The 19,811-nt window shown below is 49.8% G+C and overlaps 9 protein-coding genes across 9 annotated transcripts; 4 read left to right on the forward strand and 5 right to left on the reverse strand.

Annotated features, from left to right (window-relative positions):
• Positions 1–219: 219 nt before the first annotated feature.
• Positions 220–954, reverse strand: BDP55DRAFT_538053 (endo-beta-1,4-xylanase; the record flags this gene model as incomplete). Its single annotated transcript, XM_060567905.1, has 1 exon — positions 220–954. The coding sequence occupies one exon, from the start codon at positions 952–954 to the stop codon at positions 220–222; it is 735 nt and encodes a 244-aa protein (XP_060436621.1).
• A 2,338-nt stretch (positions 955–3,292) lies between these two features.
• On the forward strand, positions 3,293–4,204 carry BDP55DRAFT_688884 (uncharacterized protein; the record flags this gene model as incomplete). Its single annotated transcript, XM_060576684.1, has 1 exon — positions 3,293–4,204. The coding sequence occupies one exon, from the start codon at positions 3,293–3,295 to the stop codon at positions 4,202–4,204; it is 912 nt and encodes a 303-aa protein (XP_060436622.1).
• Positions 4,205–4,411: 207 nt separating this feature from the next.
• On the reverse strand, positions 4,412–6,083 carry BDP55DRAFT_625137 (putative bicyclomycin resistance protein; the record flags this gene model as incomplete). Its single annotated transcript, XM_060571426.1, has 4 exons — positions 4,412–4,551; positions 4,619–5,340; positions 5,430–5,813; positions 5,890–6,083. The coding sequence occupies 4 exons, from the start codon at positions 6,081–6,083 to the stop codon at positions 4,412–4,414; spliced, it is 1,440 nt and encodes a 479-aa protein (XP_060436623.1).
• An 851-nt stretch (positions 6,084–6,934) lies between these two features.
• BDP55DRAFT_538537 (Aldehyde/histidinol dehydrogenase) lies at positions 6,935–8,631 on the forward strand (the record flags this gene model as incomplete). The annotated part of the gene is made up of 2 exons (XM_060567956.1): positions 6,935–8,129; positions 8,222–8,631. The coding sequence occupies 2 exons, from the start codon at positions 6,935–6,937 to the stop codon at positions 8,629–8,631; spliced, it is 1,605 nt and encodes a 534-aa protein (XP_060436624.1).
• A 1,218-nt stretch (positions 8,632–9,849) lies between these two features.
• BDP55DRAFT_762571 (FAD-binding monooxygenase) lies at positions 9,850–11,486 on the forward strand (the record flags this gene model as incomplete). Its single annotated transcript, XM_060580888.1, has 3 exons — positions 9,850–10,842; positions 10,901–11,068; positions 11,160–11,486. The coding sequence occupies 3 exons, from the start codon at positions 9,850–9,852 to the stop codon at positions 11,304–11,306; spliced, it is 1,308 nt and encodes a 435-aa protein (XP_060436625.1). The 3' UTR covers positions 11,307–11,486.
• An 808-nt stretch (positions 11,487–12,294) lies between these two features.
• BDP55DRAFT_625140 (glutathione S-transferase) lies at positions 12,295–13,218 on the forward strand (the record flags this gene model as incomplete). Its single annotated transcript, XM_060571427.1, has 2 exons — positions 12,295–12,654; positions 12,718–13,218. The coding sequence occupies 2 exons, from the start codon at positions 12,295–12,297 to the stop codon at positions 13,216–13,218; spliced, it is 861 nt and encodes a 286-aa protein (XP_060436626.1).
• Positions 13,052–13,803, reverse strand: BDP55DRAFT_639800 (uncharacterized protein). The gene is made up of 3 exons (XM_060573282.1): positions 13,673–13,803; positions 13,514–13,605; positions 13,052–13,463 (listed from the first exon to the last, which is right to left on the reverse strand). Exons 1-3 carry the CDS (start codon positions 13,702–13,704, stop codon positions 13,366–13,368), a joined length of 222 nt encoding a protein of 73 aa, XP_060436627.1. The 5' UTR covers positions 13,705–13,803; the 3' UTR covers positions 13,052–13,365.
• Positions 13,804–13,970: 167 nt separating this feature from the next.
• On the reverse strand, positions 13,971–16,155 carry BDP55DRAFT_597452 (beta-lactamase/transpeptidase-like protein). Its single transcript, XM_060571007.1, has 3 exons — positions 15,551–16,155; positions 15,194–15,494; positions 13,971–15,144 (listed from the first exon to the last, which is right to left on the reverse strand). Exons 1-3 carry the CDS (start codon positions 16,107–16,109, stop codon positions 14,367–14,369), a joined length of 1,638 nt encoding a protein of 545 aa, XP_060436628.1. The 5' UTR covers positions 16,110–16,155; the 3' UTR covers positions 13,971–14,366.
• Positions 16,156–19,081, reverse strand: BDP55DRAFT_639805 (uncharacterized protein). The gene is made up of 5 exons (XM_060573283.1): positions 18,627–19,081; positions 18,049–18,552; positions 17,797–17,991; positions 17,463–17,731; positions 16,156–17,406 (listed from the first exon to the last, which is right to left on the reverse strand). Exons 1-5 carry the CDS (start codon positions 18,803–18,805, stop codon positions 16,586–16,588), a joined length of 1,968 nt encoding a protein of 655 aa, XP_060436629.1. The 5' UTR covers positions 18,806–19,081; the 3' UTR covers positions 16,156–16,585.
• Positions 19,082–19,811: the final 730 nt, after the last annotated feature.

Here is a 19,811-nt window from a genome sequence, read left to right on the forward strand (position 1 = left end):
TCGACTCCAGGCAATATGATAGACATAATGTTTCATCGCGAATATGTATGCAACTGTATATGAATGATACTGGGCCAAGCTTTGGCTCGAAAGAAATAGGTACAATAGGAGTTAACCGTGTTCTGAGGCTGACAGCTCTCTTAAGTGCCTTTCGATGTTGAATGGAATGCAGATAAGTTCACCTCAGCACACGGGCCAAATAGAAAGTTATAATAGAAACTAGTTGGTAACAGTCTGCTTTGCCGAGCCAGCACCGTTCCAGGTCTCGACAGCAATGACCTGGAAGTTGAGTGTACCCAAGTTCATGCCGTAGCTCTTCCAAGCATTGAAGTGGTTGGCAATAGTGACAGTGCCGCTTGGAATACCGCTATTGCGAACCGAGATGTATTGATTGAAAGTCGTGGTGCCCTGGATTGAAGGGGCGTTGGTGCGCACGTTTTCCCAGACGGTGTAGGAGCTGCCGTCGCTGGTCACAGTGCCCTTCTTCGTCCCGGTCTGAGAGTATCCGGCAGAGTCCTCAATCACGTAGTACTCCACAAGCGGGTTGGTAGTCCAGCCATAGACTGAAAGGGTCGCGAGTCCCTTGGTGACGGCGAATGAACCGGAGTGAGTAATGGGAGCGGTAGAACCGGGATTCCAACCCACGCCAACAACGAAATCGTCTGTCGTGTCGAAGTTGAGACTGAAGCTGTTGCCCGAGGGTGTGAAGTTGACAGTGCCGCCGGTCTGGTAGTTTTGAACATAGTTGGTGCGCTCCTCAAGTGTCATGCCGCGTCTTTCGAGAGACTCGTTGCGGCGTGCGAGCAAGAGGGGATGGTCGGGTCCCAGGAAGAAGTCTGATGGGCCGCGTCTCTCAACATGGGGAGGCAGCAACTCAGCTGGCCCGATCGCGGGCGCAGCCAGACAGGGACCAATGATCGAGAGGGTCAAAAACAAGGAGCGAATTGAAACCATTTTGAGCAAGAAGGACTGAAGTGAGAGAGATGATTGTTGGTCGGTTCAGGGCTGCCAAGAGTTCGGTAATCGACGCAGGTGAATCTTGATCTTATACAATTCTCTTGGCATTGTGAGACGTGACTAAATCAGCCAACGAGTCGCAAGGAACACGGCTTCCTTGTGAACCTATCCTTTGAGATTCCGTGTTCAATCTCTACGAAACATCCCATCTTCCGTGGCGGGGAGATTTAGGCAAAATCAGATGAATGAGCACCTTGTTTGAGTAGGGAGATTCGGATAACGGCAGAGATGGGTTGAACCCGCCGGCCGAGTCATTTCGACGAAGCAAGACCTAGACTAACACATAGAAGGCGATGATTCTTTGAGACGGGAGTGTCGCAAGGGTTCCCCTGCCAGCAGCCAAACTGCATCACCTTAGTGCTGCCTAGAGCTGTTACATTCTCCTGGCATGTACAGAGAGTGTGGGGAAATCACCGGACCGCATAGTGTATGTCTACGGTACCGAAGATGACCGGCTAATTTGGGAAAGACAGCTCGGCATTGGATTAATTGAGCACATGCGGCTGGATCGTTTTTGCTCATCTCGTATTGCGCCTTCGGCACACCTACATGTTCGGCATTTGACCCGAATTGACGTCGTATTTTTGAGTATTTGCCGGCATGTAGCCATGCACGCAGCATCTGATATACTTGGAGTCACACGAGGACGAGGTATCCCCAGCTTAGAAGCTAGGGAATTTCGCTCCGCAAAAGAAGTTCGTTTTGGCGAGCCCGGTGAAGTTTCACCCTTAACAACAGAATATAATTTGGGAAAGGATACTTGAGATAGACTGATCGCAAAGACGAGATACATTTGTTAGCTAACAACCCGAGCCACTTTGAATTTGGATCTAATTTCATTGGATGATACGAGGACCACTCAACCCAAACGCGGTGCAGAAAGGGAGCAACAAATAGAGGAGAGCCCTTCTTAGGCACTAGCCTCCCGTGGATTCGGCAAAGACGGCAGCGGCTCGGATGATGCGCGAGGTGTTCGGGAAGCCAATGGCCAAAGCTTTCTGGATGATACTAGTACACTGCCACTAAGCAGAAACTGACCGACGGCGATCCGAACTCGGGCCGTATTCGTATGTCTGTTCTACTGATGAAACGAACGGCAGAGAGCTGTCAGCTATTGTTGATCGCAGTGTGCGCGTCTGCCAATGGTGTATTACTATGTTGCTGAATGTAAATGAATGATAAATGAGAGGCTGGACATTCTTCTCCTTATCGTGGGCAACATCTCTTTAGTTTGTTCAAGGTATTGAATTGTACATTTTCTAAGAGCCTAATTTTACAATTCGGAATGAGTACCTCTGATCCTGTTGACCCGATACTTATTACTTCGTAATTTTTATTTAAGTTACCTTAACGTACCTCACCCACGTCTTAACAACCATCTGAGAATCAAGACTTATGTCACTTCTCTACAAAGCGACTGTCTTCAACTTTCAAGTCTAGGGCTGCTCATTCTTTGACGAATTTCCCCGATATTTGACTAGCCCGCGGCCCCTCCCTAGCAAACAGTCTGGCGCCCACATGGGAAACTATAAAAACAAGGCAGACCAACTGATATGCCTTTAAGGTGCTACTATTTCGTAACCCTTTTCGGCCTTCTAATGCTTAACCGTGACTAACTAACCATATACAGTGGTGCGAGGGTTTAAGTTATCCTCACAAGTTGCGCCATTAAGCGGAGCGGTAACAGAAAGTTATCAATACTTTGCATTAACTGCGATACTTGATGACCGCTTCCATCGGGTGTAAAAGAGCTTGACATACTATCCTAAAGCTAAGGTACTAGATGCTCTTTTACAAGAAAAGTCCGCCGATGCGTATCTCCAGTGGAGCGATTAATGACAAATAGCAATAGGCGGAGAACTTAGCCAAGTCATCATTTGGGGAGATTGAGAATGCAAAGATGTTAGTTTGAACGTCGCCGCCACGCCATTGGATTTTACCTCTATCTTACTCACTAGTTGCGGGATCCTAATCCCGGCGCGTGGTTTCCGCGCTTTCCGCGGTGGCTTGTAGCAGTCCCCTCAGTATTGGCACAACCGAAGCTTGGGAATTCTCTTTCAGCTTATAAATCGGTCGTGGAGAAGATTTATTGGATGCGTGCGGTGATGAAATCAAGGATGGATTGTTTGAGTCAGCACGGAGGACTTCAAGACCCGGTTCTTGTAGAGAGCACCAATATAAGACGGCGAATATCCCATCCCCTAATTAGGTGATAAATACGGCATGCAAGCACCAACAACATCACAAACCATAATTAGATCCTTTTCCTCAGATTATGGCAACAAAAATACTCGTCCTCGGCGGTACTGGCTTGGTTGGAGGCCATGCTGCGCTATACCTTCGATCCAAAGGAAGGGATGTCACTATCGCTGGACGTAAAGAGCCCAGCGACGTTGCTGCGTTGTCCGAGCTCCCTTTCATCCAAGGAGACTATATAAACGGGGGGTTCAGCACAGAAACTCTCTCCAAATTCGATGCAATTATCTTTGCGGCCGGCAGCGACGTTCGACATGTGCCTGAGGGACAGAATGCCGATGAGCACTACCTCCAAGCCAACGGCCAGGCCATACCAAACTTCGCGAAGCTCGCCAAACAGGCTGGAGTTAGCAAGTTTATTCACATCGGCAGCGCCTACCCGCATATCATACCGGAGTCCATCCCGACTGACCCATACGTACGATCTAGAAGGCTTGCTACAGATGCAATGATGTCGCTAGCTGGACCCGAGTTCCATATTTGCAGTCTAGATGCGCCCTTCATCGTTGGGAACGTTCCAGGCATGGTTATACCAATGTTCCGGGCTTATATCGATTACGCCAAAGGAAACTTGTCCATCCCTCCCTTCGCTCCACTTGGGGGACTGAACTTCATTTCCACACAATCGCTGTCCGAAGCCATTGCAGGGGCTCTGGACAACATTCAGGCTATATCAGGGAAGGCCATCCTGGTTGGCGACCAGAACCTGACCTATGCGGAGTACTTTCAGATGTTCTTCCAGGCGGTTGGAAGTAATCAACAATTGGAGTCACTGGATCAGGATCACCCCCTACTGCCTCGAGCCACCTTATATGCAGGCGACAAGGTGGTCGAGTATCAACCTGACCCTGTGGAACTGGCATTGTTAGGGGGATACCGCCGTGATGACATCCAAAATGCCATCGAAAAAATAGTGACAGAGAATCACTAAGCTCACTTGTGGAGTGCTGATTATGCCGTACATTTTAGGTTTGCTTGGGGATTGCGTAAAAGCTGTAATTTTCTATACTAGATACACTAGATACAAATGAATATGCAATTCAACTCTGCTCGCTTCTTGGACCTCGTTATCTACGTCGGAAGATAAAGGGCAGGTTGTTATCGTGATGTCCCGAACTACGAGCAATAATTTCTACAACTAGTAGCTTGCAGTTTCGTACTGACTTCGCTGGCGGATTACTTTGCCATACTTGAAGAATATCCACGGCCCAGGAAGTAGTATCAGTGATAAAAATCCTAGAAGGCTTGATGCCCAGCCAATGCCGAGTTTTTGGTACACTAAAGATTACCGGAATCAGTACCAGAATCGTTTCAAATGAGAGAACGATTTGAGCACAGAACTTACTTTGCAGCGAAAAGAAGGGAAATGCAGCAGCAAAGGTATACCTTGCTAAGCTGTTCGCACTGGCCGCGCTTGCTACATTGGAGCGATGATATGTGTCCCCGAGGTATTGAATTGAGCTAATAGTCAACGTGATATTGCCCCAGCCAAAGATGACGATTGCAATGATGGGGGCAGCAGCATTAACATCTGGCCTGGCAGTCCAGCCGAACCAGAAAAGACTGACGGGAAGACCCAAGCTTCCCAACATAGCTGGGTAGAGACGAAGCTCAGGAGGGATCTCGCCCGGGGAAAATCTTCTTGCCCTAGGCTGGTACAGATGATGATCGCAGAGAACCATGGTGATGCAGCCAAGAACGCATCCGAAAGCAATTGCCAAGAACACAAGACCCGTCTGAGTGAGAGTGTAGCCGTGGGTTTTGTCAAAGACATAGAAGAAAGCGCCGAAAAACATGAATAGTGTTCCAAACATACATGCGACGTACAAGGAGAGAATCGCCACGATTGGTTCAGTGAAGAGCATATGCAGAGGTCGAAGCAAGCCAACGGTGAGGAATTGCCACGATTTCTGCAAGGTCGTGGTCGATCTCGGTTCGACGAGACCGAGTTGCTTTCGGCGACGGCGCAATAGAGTAGGGTGATAAGACTCTCCAGAAAGAAAAAGCCAGATCAAGGAGAAGGCCGAAAAGAACACCAGAGTATACTGGGTCCACCGCCAGCCTTTCCTGTCAACAAGAAATGACCCCAATACTGGACTAGATATCTCATTAGTGCTATTCATCCAACGCTTGCATCTTCTTTTTCTTTCTCTTACCCAAGGCCAGGACCAAGGAAAGGACTAAGGATGAAGATTGTTGACGGCAGACCACGCTCAACAGGCAGATAGGTCTCGTTCAAAACGCCAGAACCAACAGCCAAGACGGGACCATAGAAGAACCCCGACAGAAATCTCATCGCACACAGTCCAGAAAAACTATGGGTGAGCCCTGAACCCAATGCAAACAGCCCGCCAAAGACTACTGCAATAACGTGAACAGCTTGTCTGCCGGCCGTCTCCGACAAGGGTCCACCGAGCACAGGTCCGAGGCCGAGTGCGAGGACGTATAGAGATAGTGGCAGGAATGCAGCCGTACTCGAGACACCAAACTCTTTGACAAATTGTGAACGAGCTGGACTGACTATCGAGGTTCCTACCGAGCTATGGAATAGTATTAGCGAACTGAGATTTGCAGAGTGCAGAGAGATGCCGTTTCGAAACGGAGACACGGGCTTACCAGGAAAAGCCAACGATAGAGATCATCGCCAACTGCAAGTTCTTCTTCCACTGCGGCCAATTGTAGGGATTGGACGAGTCATCTTCCCATTCCCATCCATTGGCTTCTTGCCTGTTTTCTGCCGGTTTTGCTTCATCGGAAGACTGGACGATGTTCGCTATTGTCGTGGCCCGGGCCTCATCTTCACCTTGCATCTCTACTTAAATTTGAGGCGGATCGAATATGAGAGGCTTTTCAAGACTGAGTAAGTAGGACTATTCCGCCTGCTTTCGCTGGTGAATCGTCAAAGATGGTTCTCATCACACTAGATCCTAAAATCCTACTAGTGCCACAGCTTCATAGCTACAAGATCCATTCCACTCGTCGCTTAGAGAAATAAGCTTGAGCCGTAACTTGCCGTGGGCAAGAACCGAACGATGCAAAGGAATTAAGGTTTATGCGGCTGTCCACAACATTCAGGGGTCCGATGTAGGCATCGTCTGAGAGGCGTCTAATCCATGTAGCCGAGCTGTTCCCCCACGAAACCTTGGCACTCCTGTGTCGGCAGAGTGCCGGGCCCGCCAACATATTTCTACTCTGAAGCCTATTAGTAAATAATTTTACCTTCTTTCTTGGGCGTGGGTGGATATAGAGAACGCTACTGATAGTCGCGCCAGACCGAAGAGATGAACACACTTGGCCCACATTGACTCAAAGTTGTATCATAGTGTAGACTATGTTATCCTGTTAACTTACCAGTATGAACCAGCAGTATGATTGGTAATCAGACAGTTCTCTTAAACGATTGAATCTTAACTTATGCCGGTCCTTTGGCTGCTGCATTTGTCAGCTTAAGGACGCGGGTAGACGGATGGCTCCTATCAATGTCGAATCACTTTCGATATTACATGTAGTGCTCAAGCTTGCCGTGCCCCGATGAAGGTTCAAAACCTTTCTGCAAAAGATCTTTTCATCATCAAGTCTGCGAATCGTCTTCTTAGTTCTATCTCTTTTGACACACTCAAGTTGATACTTCCAAACACATCCATCTTCGGAAATCCCCGTCATGGCACACAAGCAACCACTAGGATCTTCGGACATCCCTCCATTTGAATCAAACACGCTTGAAGACATCGCAGCTACCGTGAAAGCGGTTCAAACAACCTTCAAGTCTAATAGAACTAAGGATGTCGAATTCCGTCTGACCCAGCTCCGGAAGCTGTATTGGGGCTTGAAGGACAACATCGACCTACTTCGAGACTCTCTGAAGCGCGACTTGAACCGACCAGTTCACGATGCGCATATTTCGGATATTGATTGGAGTATCTCCGATTGCATGTTCGCCATTAAAAATCTGAAGACTTGGGTCAAAGACGACAAAAACGTTGACGTTGCTTTGCCGTTCTCTCTTCTCAGACCAAGGATCAGAAAGGAGCCGCTTGGCGCGGTTCTCATCATCGGCACTTACAACTTCCCTGTGCAGCTGAATATCTGTCCTCTCATTGGCGCGATAGCTGCGGGATGTACCGCAGTTGTCAAGCCTTCTGAAAATGCACCAGCATCAGCCATGGTTCTCACGCGTATAATTGAGGGTTATTTGGACCCTGACTCGTACAGGATTGTCAATGGCGCTGTTCCAGAGACAACTGCTCTGCTCAACGAGAAATGGAACAAGATTCTCTACACGGGTGGAGTCAACGTGGCCAAGATCATCTCCAAGAAAGCTGCAGAAACACTCACGCCGGTTTGTCTTGAGCTTGGCGGCAAGAATCCGGCATTTGTTACCAGTCATGCAGATCTTCGTCTTGCTGCAAGGAGGCTTCTGTGGGGAAAGACGCTCAATGCTGGACAAGTGTGTGTCTCGCACAACTATGTCCTGATCGAGAGAGCCCTGGTCAAGCCTTTCATCAAGTTTCTCCAAGAATCCTACGTCGATTTCTTCCCGACAGGTGCGAGAGAAAGCCCCGATTTCTGTCGCATCATCAATACCCAACACTTCGACCGCATGAAGAAGATGCTAGACAGCACGCGCGGTCAGACTGTTTTAGGCGGAGAGACAGATCGTGATGATCTCTACATTGCTCCAACGGCAGTACTCGTGGAGAGCGAAGATGATATCATGGTTCAGGAAGAATCATTCGGGCCTATTTGGGCCATTCTGCCCTATGACAATATCGACGCTGCGATTGCGGTGGCGAATGCGACCGATTCCACTCCCCTTGCCCTTATGACTTTTGGCAGCCAGGCGGAAAACGAGAAAGGTACGAGAAACGGCAAAAACACCCCCTCCCCGCCTCCTCCTTTTCCCCAGCTGCATAACCTCGTTGACGCTAATACTTGGCTCACAACAAAGTCCTTTCTGGCGTTACATCTGGCGGCGCAACTCTCAACGATGCCTTCATGCACGCCGCCGTTCATACGTTCCCCTTCGGTGGCGTGGGATATTCTGGGAACGGATCTTACCGCGGAAAAGCCTCCTTTGATTGCTTCACCCATCGTCGCACTGTCGCCGAGACCCCTGGGTGGGCTGACAAGATCTTCCGCGTTCGCTATATGCCCTATCTGGAGTCAGAGCTGAGAATGTCCCAGTGGCTGGGCGATGTGAAGCCTGATTTCGATCGCGACGGAAGGCAAATCATTGGGCTCAAGTCTTTGGTGGGGTCTATTCTTCGGGTAGGTAGTGACTCGGGAACCGGTGCGCTCTTCCGCTGGGCTATTATCGGGGCTGGTGGCTGCTTGCTTTATGGTCGTCCATGGGTTTGATATAAGTTGGAAATCGATTGATGAGCCCTTTGGTTCTGGTTTAGGTAGCAGAGGCTGTACTCAAGAGAAATTAAACTTTCGCATTCGCGTTGTGCCAACTTTGTGTCAGTTCACACCAAAAGGCTAGAGCCTTCATTTTCACAGGACATGTATCTCGTACCTCAGAATTAAATCGCATCCCTCATTCGAATTCTCCATTGGTATAGACCACGATCTTCGTACGTGATCTCTAGAGAACACGCTCTTTGGTCCGCGATAAGTTGTCATTATAATTCATACGGAGATCAGTTGCTCGAAGCAGATAATGGATCAACTGTTGAACTACATAATGCAGGGCGGCTCCTTAGGAAACCAAGGTGCATTCCCACGTAGATTTCGATGGGCCATACTAGCCCAATCTTAGCTAATCGTAGCGTACTACTCCGTGCATTTGCCGTAAGGTATTGCCGAAGATATCTTACAAGCTCAACCAATCTCTTGGGCCTTGGCTGTTCTAAATGCATAAAGATGCTAGGGAGATATTCTCAGGACTCTACAAGCACCTACGGGATGTGGGCGGTCTTGGATAAGGTTGCTTGCCTGCCTGGCGACACATGGATGGCGGCACCACTAATATCTGGATATATACGAGATAAGCAAGCGAGTGAGGCCAGATAGAGTTTGTTAAGCCTGCATCAATGAACTGCTGGGCTAGCGGGCCGGGGCGCATATCCCCGGCCATCTGTAGCCGAGACTACGGCGTCCCGGGGTGGTTCTCTAAGTTCTAACTTCTCTTTTGAGAATCTCGGGGCCTAATAAGATGCCGAGCGGCCTTGACGCCGTCCGCTGACGAATGCATGCAACTTCGGCGAAGAAAGTGTGGTCTGTCTCAAACCAAAAGCTGTACACCCGTTGCGTAAGTCGGCATCGCATTCCCGACAACCAAACCCGGAATATGACAATCACACTGGCCAAAGGGGGTTTCGGCATTCAACCCTTGTGTAGCAATAGCCATACGCCAATCCTGGCCTCTCACATTATCGACCATATGAAAGAGTATTCAAAATTACGGGCTAGAAGACTTTCTGTATTGAACTCAGGTATAAGAATCGTTGAAGCCTCCAATGACAGAGGTGTACATTTCTGGTTCTAGTACCATCAGCTAGTATCATACACCAAGAAGTAGCTACTCTACCTATATTGTCAGATACTGGCTCTGTCCATCCTATCCGCGACACTATGGGATCTTTACCACTTAATCCTGATGTCCTGATCGTCGGCGCGGGTCCTGTAGGACTCTTTGCCGCTTTACGTCTAGGTCAAGTGGGTGTTAGCGTCACTATACTGGAGAAAGACAGCGGGCTCTCTCAGCTTCCGAAGGCCTGCATGTTTTATCCTCAACCTCAGTTTGCTCTAGCAGAAGCCGGAATCTGGGACGCCATCATCAAAGGTGGCGGTTTCCGAAGTACTGGCCTTGACATCCGTCTACCTCCCGTTTCTGACGGGGAGGGCGGGAAAAAACCTGGCAACATTGTAGGGTCATTCCCGAAAGACCCAAAGCACGACCCAATCGGCCCGCCAGTCAGGCCTCCAGCAATCAGCATGCTCAACATGGCGCAACCGGAGCTCACCAAAGTCTTGATGGAAAAGGCAACTGAGACAGGACGGGTCCAAGTTCTTTTTAATAAGGAGCTGGTTTCCATCCTCAAAGATGGCACCGACGGATCCGAAGTCGTTACGATAGCAGTCAAAGACGTCAAAACCGAGCAAGTGGAGGAGCACACTGCTTCGTTTCTTGTGGGCTCAGATGGTGGCAGGTCCAAGACTAGGTCCTTGCTCGGAATATCCTTTCCTGGACACACTTGGCCCGAGAAGCTCATTGCGACAGATGTCTGGCTGCAAAACACAGAAGATAGCCCCGTCACGACAACACTCTTGATGGAGCCGGTACATTACACCATCATCACTCCCCTTACACCACCCGCGAAAGGCGAGGTGACGAAGTGGAGACTTACTTTCGCAGTTGATCCCGAAGAGCTCAAGACCAAGACCGAGGCAGAGCTCCTTTCTGAAGAGTACATCTCACACCATTACGAGCGCGCTTGGGCTGGACCACGTCCTTTGACATACAAGATCGACAGAGCAGCGACGTACACTATCCACCAGCGTTTGGCGTCCAACCTGAGGCGAGGGAGATGCCTTTTGGCTGGTGACGCCGCACATGTGAACAATGTAGGAGATGGTGGTCAACTCCCAAGCAGGTCTATTTGAGCTGATCTTTGCGGAACAGGTTATCGGCGGCTTGGGTCTGAGCAATTGCCTAATGGAATCTGTTGCTCTCAGCGATGCTCTCATCCTGGTCTTGAAAGAAGGCAAACCTGTCGACCCGATCTTGACGATGTACTCGGATGAGCGACGTCAGGTCTTCCAATTCTTCATTGATCCAGTTTCTTCCTGGGTAAGTTGATTGCATTGACAACACTGCCCCAGCCATCCCTCAGATTCTCCTTGGAGACAAAAAGAATCGTGCTAATAAATCCGACAAACAGAGCAAATTGCGAATCCAAGCCGGGGAGCAAGATGACTGGTTCTTCCGTTGCTTGAGTGATACTTCAAGCCCGTCATTCGCACGATGGGTCGACATGATGGAGAACTTCTGGCCGACAAGAATAAGAGACATGGCCAAAGCATTCTAATGGGCCTAACGCTCATTAGCCCTGGGCTGTTGGGCGTCAACGCAAGCTTGTAGCCACGCTCACTTTGTATACTCCCTTCTTGAGGATCGCATCGTGTTGGGTCCAAGTGATGCTGTGTACGCGTACACCATTCGAATGCAATGTCTGCCTTCCAATCGCTCTAGATCCACCTTATTTGTGCCATCAAGTCGGCCTAGATACTTGAGTCGAATATATCATTTCAAGAGAGAGAAGAATCCTACTTCGTTGGGGCCACTTGATCTTAGCTAGTCTGGGCGCACTGCTACCTAATGAGTCAACGCTTAAATCCTGGCGTTGTTTGAAGACCGTCTGGGGGAATGGCTGGTAAATATATGTCGATGATGTGTCATCCGAATCATCCAATCGCTCCAGATCATCGAGGATCCCGCTACCATTAGGTGCATATGGCTTTGGCACTTGGATCTGCGACTTTTAAACATGTTTTTGTCTCGGCCTTTTGACGCTGGGAATAAGCTTTGTCGCCAATCGAATGCGCCTCTGAGTGGTCCGATCGTATTTCAAGCCTGAAGGCTTCGATAACGCACGCTCTTTTTCATAATATTTCCAATGGCAACTCAAGCGGCATTCCGGCTGAGTGTCAGACATGTGTACATCTTTTTGCTCGTAAATCCGTTTCAGGCATGGTATGCTACCGTAAGCGTGTCCGACCCGCGCGGGTAATGATCACGGCTCAACGGCGCAGGTCCGCCCCGTAGTCCGACCGGCCGCTGTGCCGCGCTCAGCGGTGTCTCAATCGGGTCCGATTAGGCAGACAAGCCTCATTCAGCAGAAGAAGCCACAAGAGTCCGAACAGAAGCCGAAGGACAGAATATATATCTATGCAATATTCTCGTATCCTTCTCGACCGAATTTATCAATCTCACCTCATCTTCATCTCATCACTCATCTATATGTGGCAGAACATTGAACATATCAATCAACTGACTACCATATTGCTGATCTTAACATGGATACGCCAGTCAAAGGCCAGCTTCATATCGTGCTATATCGAGGATTCCCAGTTTCTAATACCTATGTGTGGTCACCGTTTGTCACAAAGCTTGAAGCGCGCCTTCGATTCGCCAAGCTCCAGTTCTGCATCGACCAAGGTTCAATGAGCAAATCACCCCGTGGTAAAATACCCTACATCGAGATCACCCACCCCAATCAAGATCAACCAACGACCTTGAGTGATACTAGTCTCATCATTCAACGACTCATCGACAATGACGTTTGCCCAGACCTGAACGAATCCCTTTCACCAGTCGTCAGGGCTCAAGATGCTGCCATCCGCGCCCTTCTCGAGGATAAGCTAGCCTTCTACCAAGTAAGTGAGCGGAATCGTCTGAGGTATTACCAATATGCTTACGCATCTTTCTTCGATTAACAGAGCTCAGAGAGATGGCACGATAACTACGAAACCATGCGTTCAGGTGTAATGGGGGCAATCCCATGGCCAATTCAACCCCTCATTGGTCTCCTTGCCTATCGTGGCGTGACTCGGACTCTTTATGGCCAAGGCACTGGTCGTTTCTCCAGCGAAGAGCTTGCAGGATTCCGGCGGGATATTTGGGGGCATGTTAACGCACTTTTGAGCGAGGCTCGCCTTACAGCTCCTGACATTCGAACCCCATTTTGGGTTTTGGGTGGCAAGAGTCCCTCTGAGGCGGATGCGACTGTCTTTGGCTTCATTGCCTCAGGCCTGGGGTGTGCAGCGTGGGTCCCACCATTCCAGTGCGATGCTGTGCACGAAGAACTGACTAACATGTTTGATAATAGGGCTCCGGATAGCAAAGGTGTCATCATGAGTTTCCCTACTTTGGTCGACTATGCGAAGAGAATCCATAACGTCTATTTTGAGGAATATTCTTTATGGGACGAAGATGCGTGAGGGATCCAGAAAGAAGTATGGCTTTGGGGAATAAACATCGCTCAAGGTACAACCAGCACGTCAACTACTCAATTTGCTTGAGACTTTAACTTGCAATTATTTTTATGCCAAGTTATATATCAGGAAGACCACATATGCTCAACCAACTTAAACGCTGCCATCTCTGCAGAAGGTCGTAGTGGAGAACTGATCCGCACAGCAATCGGTGTAGGCTTGACGATCAGCTGGCTCACACTCATAGCCATCTACAACGGGTTAGTCATATGCAAGTAGCTTTGGAATAAACACTACATACTCCATTTCTGAATGTCAGGGCAGCAAGTGATTGATGCAGTTGTGCTGCGATCGCACGAGCAAAGATAGGCTTGCGACAAACCGATGAACGGGCTATTTTTGAGTTTGGCGTCAGAGAAGCTCGCATGAAAGGTACATGTACCCACGAAGCTACACTTACACGACAGCGAGGAGGAGTTGAGTGAACTGCATCTTGGCGAGAAAGACTGTAGAGATGGGTTGAACGTAAGTAGGTCGAAGGTAGCATTCGTCTAGGAGGAAACGATCGTCGTTCTTATACGAGTCGGTTCCCAAATTCCCTCACATGACAGAACCAGCTTCCCCAGAGCAAGCAGATTCCATTCCAGGAGTTAAGGTTATGGCTAAACACATGCGGGGCTTAACAAGGCGCTGTCCTTCCGCTTCGGGAAGCTCCTGCCGGTGAAATAGATTGTCGGGACCCACTCCGGACCGGAATACGCCACGCAAAGAGCCATGATCGCTACTTCGCCTCCGAGTCTGACAGGACCGATCACTGATACGACCACTCGAGACCATAAAATCCCAGATAAGTAGTCAACAGTCTGCCCCTGAGTGACAGGTCCAGAAATCCCTGAAATCATAAGAGTTGAGGAAATATAATACCACATAGACTCAATATTTCTGTCTGGCCTCCTACTTTATTCGCCAACCTAAGTAGGGCACACCTCAGACGATCACAGTCATCGGCCAGTATCGCTCTTCTGGAGTCAGAGATTTCTTGATATGGGTGCAGGTTGAGAGGAGAATCATGTTACTATCTGAAGAAAACTGATTTGTAAACAATAGACTGGATACCAAAGACAGAATCCAGAAACCCAAACTCATCCGATATCTCAAGCTGATCTAGCCAATGACAGCGAACCGCCGTTCAGAGTAACATTGGCAGCCCTGCCAGATGCGTCAATGGTGAAAACCACTCGGACATCCACACTTGACCCCAAAGAGTTAACGTCTTGCCAAGTAATGCAAGTCGGCGTGCCCATGTCAACTGATGCACTCTTGTCCTGAAAGACCGCCACAAACTTGTGTTGAGTCTTAGTACCAACGTTGCTCGGATATAAACGGAAGTCCAGGTCCTCCAGCTTGATGCCCGCAACTTCAGCAATCTGAGCACGAAGATCAACCTCTCCAGCCTTTAAGGTCGAAACAAGTAACCCAGGCCCGTCGCGCGAGGTGTTAAAAGTGGCAAGTCCTCCCTGACCTTCGAAGGTGCCGACATAACGCGCCGTCATCTCAGCTGCGGCGAGTTTCTGTAGCTGTACGACAGCAAGCGAGACGATGTCAGCGTAGACATTCAGATCCGGACCGCGGGCTGCCTTGGTGTCGTGCGCGAGGATTGCGAAGCCAGCATTGAAGTCAGGGGCTAAGCCAAAGTAGCTAGCGTAGTGTCCTATCAGGCCAGTCTTGGTGAAGACATCGAGGATGGAACTGTTGGCATATTGACCAGCGTGGTAGATTTCCCACGGTCGGCCGACGCCATTGCGAAGGTTTGATGTGTCGGTCACCGGCTGTAGCCAACGACGAGTGGCGACAGGTGATATCAGACGAGAGCTGAGCATGGCGTGGCCAGCGCGTGCAAGATCCGAGGTGGTGGAAAGCATCGAGAGAGCGCTGGCAGAAATTAGTCTTGAGCGAGTAAGACACAAAAAGAGACACTCACGCTGGTTCCCCGATAGCCGAGACATTTAGATCCCGAGCAAACACCTTGGCATCTTTCATTGATGACAAAAGACCGCTGTTCGTCATATTTAAAGGTTCAAGGACAGTGGCCGCGAGAATGCTGTCGAATACCATGTTCCCGCTACCTTCAGCTTTATTTGCCTCCAGTGCCAGGGCTAATAGCTGGAATGCAGCGTTGGAGATAATGGGCGTAGTATCAGGTAGGAAAAGGGGTGGTTCGTTGCTGAAATTCTCAATGAACTCATTGCGACCGCAAGACTTACTCAGAACACAAGCATACGCTGATGAGAAGTAATTAGCCTCTGAACGCGCCATGGTACATCATTCTCAAACTCACATTCTCTCGCCAGTCCGGACAGCTGACCTGCCAGTGACCCAACAGTAATATCATCCCATTCGACTCTCATTCCATCCGCGGGAACATTTCTAAGCTCTGGCAGATATTCCGTGATGTACGTCCCCCATCGCTCATCCCCAACCTCTACGAGCCATGCGTAGACGGTGAAGAGCTGAGTAAGAGTGCCCAGGGGAAAGACCGTGTTGGAATGCAGAGTCGAGTTCTGCGGGGCTTCGGGGGCTGTGTAATGATACTCAAAGAACACGGGATCTTCTTCTGCCTCATCTGAGCCCGAGAACAAGACCACTGAAAAGGAAGTGGTATTAGGTGTGATCTCACCAAAGTCTTCGGACCCGCCCGCTTTTACAAGCTGATCAAACAGCGTGATAAAGTCTTTGGTGAACGATTTGACAGCTTCAGCGTTCTTATCGATTCTTGGCATAGGATAGTAAGCTCTCAAGAGGGGGCATGGCTGGTATACCGGGTTTGATGCAAGGATTTCCGGAATCAAAGACAAGGAAGCTACTGCTGAAGCAACTAATAGAAGGTTTTGACACATGATGATGGATTGATCCAAATGGTGTATGATATCAAGCAAGAAGGGTTGCCGATATGAGATGAAGATACTAAGAACTGTTCCTCATCTTAATTGCGGATTCCGAGTGTTTTATATACCAAGTCACAGTGTCTCTCGACGATGACTTGCAGTCTATGTAACAGCAGGTAGACTGTCTACCCAACTACGGACACGGAGGCCACGCATGCACTTCTCTAGCCTACCGAGCTTAGGCAGTATCATTGAAGCAACAACTGAAGTTAGGTACACCGATCCTCTATTAATGATCACGTGGATTGAAACTAGTTTTCTATGTCCCGCCTGCAAAAAAGATTGCTCGCCTCGGCAGACAATAATTCCGGCTGCCAATAGGGGTAGATTGTTCAAAGTCCGTATCCGAGTCCGTGTCCGACCCCGCCGTAGTCGTCACTCAAAACCATTAGATTGCTGTGCTCCCTCTCATGTTCAAAAGGATCGCACTAAAACTGCGCTCCGCCACTGTGCTCACTGTTCATACCGCTGCCCCAGCCTCTGAAAGGAATAAAAGATTCTGGTAAGAAGGAGAGGGTATCCATGACGAAATCGGAGTTTGAGACCAGTGTCGCTGTGTTGGCCATAGAAAAGTCCGGGTACGCGACGTTTCCGCCCGACGGTACCATATTCTGCGAGAATATGGAGGACGCGACTGTGTAATCCAGGCTTGGATTTTGGTTCGAAAAATCGGAGCTTGGTGTGCCCATCGTCGCAAATCCTGCAGTAGACCCTGGCAGGCTGGCGTGGATACTATGGGGCGATATTTCTTGTTGTTGGGCTTGTGCTTGTTGCTGGGCAGCAGTAGCCTGACTTTGTGCCTGTAGGTAAAACTTCTCGACACGTTTTGCCCGAATCGCAAAGTGATAGAAACTGTCGCGGTCGCCTTTGTCGTCAAGTTCTGGTGAACTCGCAGCGTCGAGCCTTAGCACGACCTGGCGGATAGTGTGTCCAATGTCTGCAAACTGCCTGAGGTGCTCCGCCATGAACCCTACCCTGGGATCTGCAGCTAGAAGATCCAGCCGAGCAGCCAGAGTGAAGCCACAATGCAGCATTACCCAGACTATGTTTGGGAAGTAGACCTCTTGTCCATGAGGCGTATGGAGGAGGACACTGACGAGAGATTTGGCCGATACTATGCTCTCGGACAAACCTGCGATGAACCGCTGCATTGGGGCGTTCTGCGGGTTGATGAGACCGAAAGGCGTCTCTGGCAGAGACAGCTGATTCAGGCAGAGCTGGATTGTGTGCAACTGAGGTACCAAGATCGCTATGAGGAATGATTATGAGCCTAGTCAGACTGAAAGGTATGGGCAATCTACTCACGACAATCGCCGAGAGCGAAGTTCAACCCATCCTTGAACGCGTCGACCCTTTCCTTGGCTTCTGACACTGCAGCCTGAATCTGCATGGGATCCAGCGTCGACTCGTTCTTCACGATGTCATCAATGTCTTCTGCTAGCCGCTGTAGGCTAATGATGCACGGGAGGTACTGATCAGTGGGGTACTCAGAGATCTCCGCTAGTTTGTCGGCAGTTTCGGTGATGTAACTGGAAAGGGTGACTATGCGAAGCTTCTGGAGCACGATACTTGTGCTACGAGGATACGAATATTAGCTCAGTGTAAGAGCTTGTGGGAATTGGTGACTTGGCAGACATACCAGGAAGAGAGATAATACGTCCCAAGGAACGTTCTACGTTCGTCCAAAGAATCGACATAGTCTTGTGAAGTGCTCATCCCTTCAACATTCCAGCGCTTTGGATTCTTTGGCCTATCGAAACGCAGATCAGACACTATGCTCGTAGCTAGATGAAGATGCTGTGAGTATCTCTTCGGCCTTGGTTGGAAGTGGGCCCTGGGGCGAGGTTAGTGCCAGGGACACGGAGGGAGGGCTAGTGTGGTTTCGCATTACCAGGCGAGATGGACGAGGAGGCCCTGGAGTACGTCGAGACAGGCAAAATCACCCCTCACCAAACGGGCCGCGATGAGGTCGTTGAACATTTGACCCAGCGCTCGCTGCAGCCGGACATCATCGTATGACGAAACAGCGAGGAGGCCGAGCAACAAGGCTGGCCTTGACTGTCTCAAAGAGTTCACATTTTCTGATACTGGGATGATAATGAATGGGAAGTGAGGCGTCAACTTGGTACGAAACCTCTCGAGGAGCTTCTGTCCTTTGTCGATAGAAAGTTGGCCGGCCTCGAACGGGTCATCAGAGCCGCTACCAAAGCCTGCACCGGCTGGACCGGCATCACCAGTTCGGGGCTGTTGGGTGGATGAACTACCAGATGAGGCAGCAGGTTGCGGAGGGGTCCGGCTTTGATCGGGCGTAAGGCTTTCAGAGCCGGAAGGACTTTCGGTCACGGGTTGGGCAGGTTGGGCCGGCCTCTCCGGGACCTGCAGCAACTTGTTGGTCCTTTTGTGCCGTCTCTCGCGTCAGCTCTTGACGACGACCGGCCGACATTGGACAAGGAAACTTGTGAGAACTACCTGGAACGCGGCCCGGGCGGCTTCCTCCCGCGGGCCACAGCATATGTGCACTCTTTGCCCAGCCGGAGACATCTATCGCAGACGTTGGAGTCCTGTGAACGATCGCACTTGATTTTGGCGTGGGCGCATGTGCGACACGTCTTCAAAAGCGGGGTTGGACTGCGTTGGCGAGACTCCATGACGCAGACGCACAACGGGATACGTGCTGACGGAGGGGCGGCGGCGGCGGCGCAATGCGGAGGAGGGAAGGGAAGGGGGCTAGGCGGTTCGGAGGTCCTCGGTGTGGTTAGCCAAACGGTCGTGGACGAAGCAGCATCGCTACGGACACGGGGTGAAAAGAATTGAATTGGCGTACGGACACGGGGACATTAATCTGTTCCCAGCGAGATTGTGAACGGGGTCGAGGCCGCCGACACAGCCGAGTGTTTAATGTCCGATCCAACGGTGCAGGGGTCTGCGGTGGCTTAGATTCCTGAGCTAGGCCAGACTAAAACTCCATCACTAAACTCTGAGAGGAACGCGATCCACTAAATCAAGGCTGATCGACTGCACGGAAGCCTTTTTACCGCGGTGTGATGAGGCTAGCAGGTCGTTCTGTTGTCGATTCGATCATTCCTTGGCCAGTCAGAGAGCAGTTCACATCACCAGCGCAGTCGCAGCGTCGCAGTGAACTAACGAAAGATCCAGTAGCAGCCTAGCAGGAAAGTCATATTGCCAGCCAATCCCGAAGCTTTTTAAACCTGACGTGGTAAGATTGTCAATGCTCTGGGTCGATAGTCAACACACCGCAAAGTAAGATTCTAACCACTTCGTAATGTGGACTACTTTTCAGCTCATCAAACTTGCTCAGACTGGAATCTTCGCGAAAAATGATCATCCATAGTGCACGATCGTAAATGACAACAAAGATGAGATGCGACACTTCATAGTTGATTGTGATGGAAAGCCGGTAATACATCTAAAGTCACGTAACCTGTAGCTTGAGTTTCTGCTGCCCATTGGAGTTACCACTGAGCGCGAGCATTTTTCAAAGCTTCTCACCTTCAACAAAGTACTGTACGATCAACTATCTAAAACTCTCGTCATTCACTATACTATCGAAGGAATCGACGATTTTATTTGCTACGTCTCTGTGCTATCTCACAACTGTGCCCAGAGAGATGGCCTAAGCCATGACTCTGCGCG

The sequence above is a fragment of the Colletotrichum godetiae genome (assembly GCF_030913485.1).
Source record: "Colletotrichum godetiae strain CBS 193.32 chromosome Unknown BDP55scaffold_1, whole genome shotgun sequence".
Lineage (NCBI taxonomy): Eukaryota > Fungi > Ascomycota > Sordariomycetes > Glomerellales > Glomerellaceae > Colletotrichum > Colletotrichum godetiae.

Coding starts and splice junctions, on each gene's coding strand:
- BDP55DRAFT_597452 (XM_060571007.1), bottom strand. CDS start 16,109: ATGTGTCAAAACCTTCTATTAGTTGCTTCAGCAGTAGCTTCCTTGTCT. Junction 15,495..15,550: donor GTCCGGACTGGCGAGAGAAT/GTGAGTTTGAGA, acceptor ACTTCTCATCAG/CGTATGCTTGTGTTCTGAGT. Junction 15,145..15,193: donor TCGGCTATCGGGGAACCAGC/GTGAGTGTCTCT, acceptor AATTTCTGCCAG/CGCTCTCTCGATGCTTTCCA.
- BDP55DRAFT_639800 (XM_060573282.1), bottom strand. CDS start 13,704: ATGCAGTTCACTCAACTCCTCCTCGCTGTCGT. Junction 13,606..13,672: donor CAACTCCTCCTCGCTGTCGT/GTAAGTGTAGCT, acceptor ACTCAAAAATAG/CCCGTTCATCGGTTTGTCGC. Junction 13,464..13,513: donor CCCTGACATTCAGAAATGGA/GTATGTAGTGTT, acceptor AACCCGTTGTAG/ATGGCTATGAGTGTGAGCCA.
- BDP55DRAFT_639805 (XM_060573283.1), bottom strand. CDS start 18,805: ATGGAGTCTCGCCAACGCAGTCCAACCCCGCTTTTGAAGACGTGTCGC. Junction 18,553..18,626: donor CCGCCCGGGCCGCGTTCCAG/GTAGTTCTCACA, acceptor ACGGCACAAAAG/GACCAACAAGTTGCTGCAGG. Junction 17,407..17,462: donor CTTCGCTCTCGGCGATTGTC/GTGAGTAGATTG, acceptor CATTCCTCATAG/CGATCTTGGTACCTCAGTTG.